Genomic DNA, 4227 nt, shown 5'->3' with positions numbered 1-4227 from the left:
TGCTCCACACTGCTCCTCCACATCTGGGGCTCTGTATGTGCTCCACACTGCTCCTCCACATCTGGGGCTCTGTATGTGCTCCACACTGCTCCTCCTACCCAAGGTGCTATCACCCAAGTCTCCATGGTACACGAGGTGGCCTATACTTCACTTTATACTGCATTTCTGAAGAAACCAAACAGATGTTCTGATCAGAGGAAAAGGATGTGGGATCTAGAATCGGGGTGGAGAACTTCTTCTCTACTCTGTAACGTTATTTGATAGGTTTCTTTTTTTTTTTTTTTTTTTTTTTTTTTCGTTAATGTTCTCATGCACAGACTTTCTAACTAGAAAATAGTAAAATTCAGACACTATATCCAAAGAGAATAGTAACATGCTGAGGCCAAATGTCTTTAATGTATATATGTACCAGATTGTGTGTGTGTGTGTGTGTGTGTGTGTGTGTGTGTGTGTGTGTGTGACAGTTTTGTTGTTGTTTAGGTCTGGGGAGATAGCTCAGTCAGTGAAATGCTTGCTGCACAAGCATGAGGAACTAAATTCAGTAATCAGAACTCACATCTTAAAGAACTGGAGGTGTCAAAGGGATGGCTCAGCCATTAAGAGCTCTGGCTACGATCCAGAGGACCGGGGTTTAATTCCCAGCACCCACAGGGTGGCTCACAATAGTCTGTACTTCTGCTACCTGACATGCAAGTGGTGCACAAACATACATACAGACAAAGCATTCATATGCATAAAATAAAATAAATAAATCTTTTTTTAAGCTGGGGGGACTGGAGAGATGGTTCAACCATTAAGAACACTTGTAGATCTTGCAGAGGACCTGGGTTTGGTTCTTAGCACCCATATAGCAGCTCACATCAGTCCATAATTCCAGTTCCATGGGAACTGACACCCCCTTCTGATTTCCATGAGTACCAGGCGAACTGATGGTGCCCATACATATATGTATGCAAAATATACACATAAAACAAACCTAAAATATGTTCAGATTACAGAACATTTAGGCATAGTATTAGACGCTGACAGCCCAGTGCGGGGAGGCAGGGACAGGTGGGCTCTGGGTCTTGCTGGCCAGTCAGACCAGCCTATTTGGTTAGCTTCAGTCCAAATGAGAAAGCCTGTCCCATCTCAAGCAAACCAAGGAGCTACTGGCAGTTGATACTTCCTGAAGGAGAGAGAAATACTCTTCTTTGAGGATATGGTCTGGCAGCGTTTCCATGCTCCCGTGGATGCCCCACTCCCATGCTCCAAGAGGCAGCATTAACTAGACTTATTCAGCTGTATTTAAACAGAAGGAGGAGGAGGAGACATTGAGCTGAGAGAGGACATATTGGGTGGATATGGGAGAGCTGGGGGAGAAAATAAATTATATGGGAGTACATGTTATCATATTTCATTTCATACCTGTAGGATATCCTTGAGTATAGTGAGCTTTTATTTTTTTTAATTTGACAACTCCTGAGGAGACTCCCTGAGGTTAACCTCTGCCTCAACACACATGTTCACATACATGCACCCTCATGCACACACACTCACATATAAAACAAACGAAATGAAAGGGCCATCCTTCATTTTTCTCCAATAAGATGGCACTCCAGAGGCTTCCATGCCTCCCTCATCAACTGCGTAAATCTGAACAAGTACAACAGAGACCTTCAGAGCCCTCACCTAGTAATTACTGAAATATCGGATGGGAAGTTGGGTGGGTCCCTTTCCTTTGATGTATTTGTTGATTTCCATACTTTCCTTTCAGGACATCCCTTGATACTAGAAACACTGGAAACAGTAGACAAGTGGCTTCCCAGGCCGGAAATGGTGACTCATTAGCATCTGGAGTGTAGAACTCCGCAGAACTACACCCATCAGGACTAGAGAGAGTCTACCTCTGGTACAGGCACCAAGGAAATACCCTGGTTAGGAAAGTTCTAGATACCACTTTCCTTTACTGCCCAGGAATACATGCCATAAAAAGGCTCTGGGTGTGCCAACCAACAGTGCAAGAGGGAACTTTGAGCGTGAACCAGGACCTGTGTGTAGGCCAAGTCAACTTTGCTTCCTCCTGGGGAAACTCAAAGTGGGAGAAATAAAACATGGAAGGCTGCGAAGTCCACCCCCCTCCCCCCAAGGTCTCATCCCGGCTCTTGGCTTTAGGATAAAGTCAAGCAGTGCTCCACAAACGGCTTCTTTATCTGATAAAAGTAAAATTTCAGACTTTGAGCACAGTGTTTCTCGGGCACTCCTGACAGCCTATCCCATAAGGAACCTTTATTTTTCCAGTAAGTTAAGTCGCCCTTGGCATTAACTTCCGTGTGCGTTTCAAATTCTGTTATCTTGGCGGGTTTTGTCTTATTTTGTTTTGTTTTTAGCTTGAACGCAGCATTTTGTGTTAGCTTCTTTTGTGGTTTTGCGGTTCAAAAGAAAAAAGAAAAGGAGAAGTGAAGTCTGAGGTTTCTTCTTTTCCCCTGGACTTCTGCCAAGGTTTTCATATATGCCTCACAGATCCTGCCAGAGGGAAATACCACCCTCCTGAGGCTAACCTTCTACAGCCCACACCCAAACACACATTACTAAACACTAACTAGAAACAGCAGGAAATTCCTATGCATGGCGGAGACAATAGAGACTGCACAGCAACAGGGACACCGAGATGGGGACAGTGACCCACTTTTGTTTCCAAAGCCAGCGGCTATAGATACTTACACCGAACCAACACCCATACACTACCGCTAAAGTTCGCCTCAGTGGACTCGGAACAAACCGGCATCAACAGAGCCACAAACGGCAGCATGTGTGACCTCTCCCTGGGGACACCACCTCCCACTGGTCCCTCCCAGGTGGACAGACCCCACTACTCACCTCTTTGTTCCTGCGGGCTGCATCCAGGGAGACAGTACTGTCGCCTCTGTGTTCACCCTCGCCGCATTCCTGGCAGATACACTGCTGGTGCGTGTGGCAGAAGGAAACCAAAGGGCTGTGGTGGGCAGGGCAGGTGCGCAGATCTTGGTCTTTTGTGGGTTCGGTTAGCTGGTGGCTGTGCAGTTTGCTGTTCTCCTGGTGCGGCCGCAGGTGCTCCTCACAGTAATTCACCATGCAGGTCAGACAGGATTTCACTGCCCTTACTCTGCTGGCCCCAAGACAGAAGTCACACAGAATCTGCTCCTCCTCTTCATCAGGAGCCCCGAGCTCTGCAGGGTCATGACCCTGCTCCTGGGTTTTGTCACCTGGCTTGCTGAGAGGGTCCGCATCTTCTTTTTCTACTGGGATAGCTGACACAGGGTCTGGGCCGAGAGGGGCCAAAGGGTGAGCAGTGACCCCGGTCAGAGGCCCTGGGGCAATCAGATCTAATTCGGCCATCTGGAGGCTCTGCGGGCTAAGGCGTCCTTCCCCGGTCCCTTGGCTCAGGATCTGAGTAGCCCAAGTCTAACCAGAGAGCCACGCCTAGCTGATTGCAGCTGCCCCGAGACATTAACTGTTTCCTCCCTCCGGAGGAAGCGCAGTTACTCAGACAGGACGAGGTTCCTACAGATTGGCTAGGAGCCAGCCACAGTGACAAGGCTCGGAACTGCCTTGCCACTTGGCTCCTGTGTCTGTTCCCTGGTTCAGGCATCTCCTTCCCATTCCTAGCCCAGCCCAGAAACTTCTATTCTTACGGGACTCATTCACCTCCCATAGGCTCTTCCAGAGACCACGTGTGCCTGTGGGACTGGAAAAAAAGGCAAGATTCCTGAGCTCTATTGTAAGCCTCTGCGGCTTTGAGCGTTCCCACAAGCCTTATTTTGCGGTGGATCTCTCTCTCTCTCTCTCTCTCTCTCTCTCTCTCTCTCTCTCTCTCTCTCTCTCTCCTTCTCCCTCCCTTCCTCTCTCTCTCCCCCCTCCCTCTCCCCTTCTCTCCACTCCATACATTTTAAAGGGGTCCAAAATGTAAGGACTTTGATAATAGGACAGCTGCTAATCCTAAATGAGCCACCAGCTTGGTCCTACCTCCACCACAAAAACTGGCATACATACATACATACATACATACATACATACATACATATATACATACACACACACATAGTCAAACTAGCTTTATCTACTTTTAATAACTTGCTTTTATCAGACTTTTGTTTTATTTTAGTTGTGTGTGTGTGTGTGTGTGTGTGTGTGACAGAGTTTGACATCTAGTGTCTTCCTCAATTGCTCTCCGCCTCATTTCCTGAGAGAGGATCTCACAACGAACCT

At 47.4% G+C, this 4227-nt stretch overlaps 1 protein-coding gene across 1 annotated transcript in view; it reads right to left on the bottom strand.

Moving 5' to 3' along the window:
• Window positions 1–3549, bottom strand: part of Trim16 (tripartite motif containing 16) — a 23108-nt gene extending 19559 nt beyond the window's left edge. The window contains exon 1 of the mRNA XM_029545804.1: window positions 2860–3549. Coding sequence (XP_029401664.1) covers window positions 2860–3357 — 498 coding nt within the window. The 5' untranslated portion in view covers window positions 3358–3549. The remainder of the gene's footprint in view (window positions 1–2859) is intronic.
• Between the last annotated feature and the right edge of the window lie 678 nt (window positions 3550–4227).

This window comes from Mus pahari, chromosome 14 (assembly GCF_900095145.1).
Source record: "Mus pahari chromosome 14, PAHARI_EIJ_v1.1, whole genome shotgun sequence".
Taxonomy (NCBI): domain Eukaryota; kingdom Metazoa; phylum Chordata; class Mammalia; order Rodentia; family Muridae; genus Mus; species Mus pahari.
This window is presented reverse-complemented; position numbering and strand designations above follow the sequence as displayed.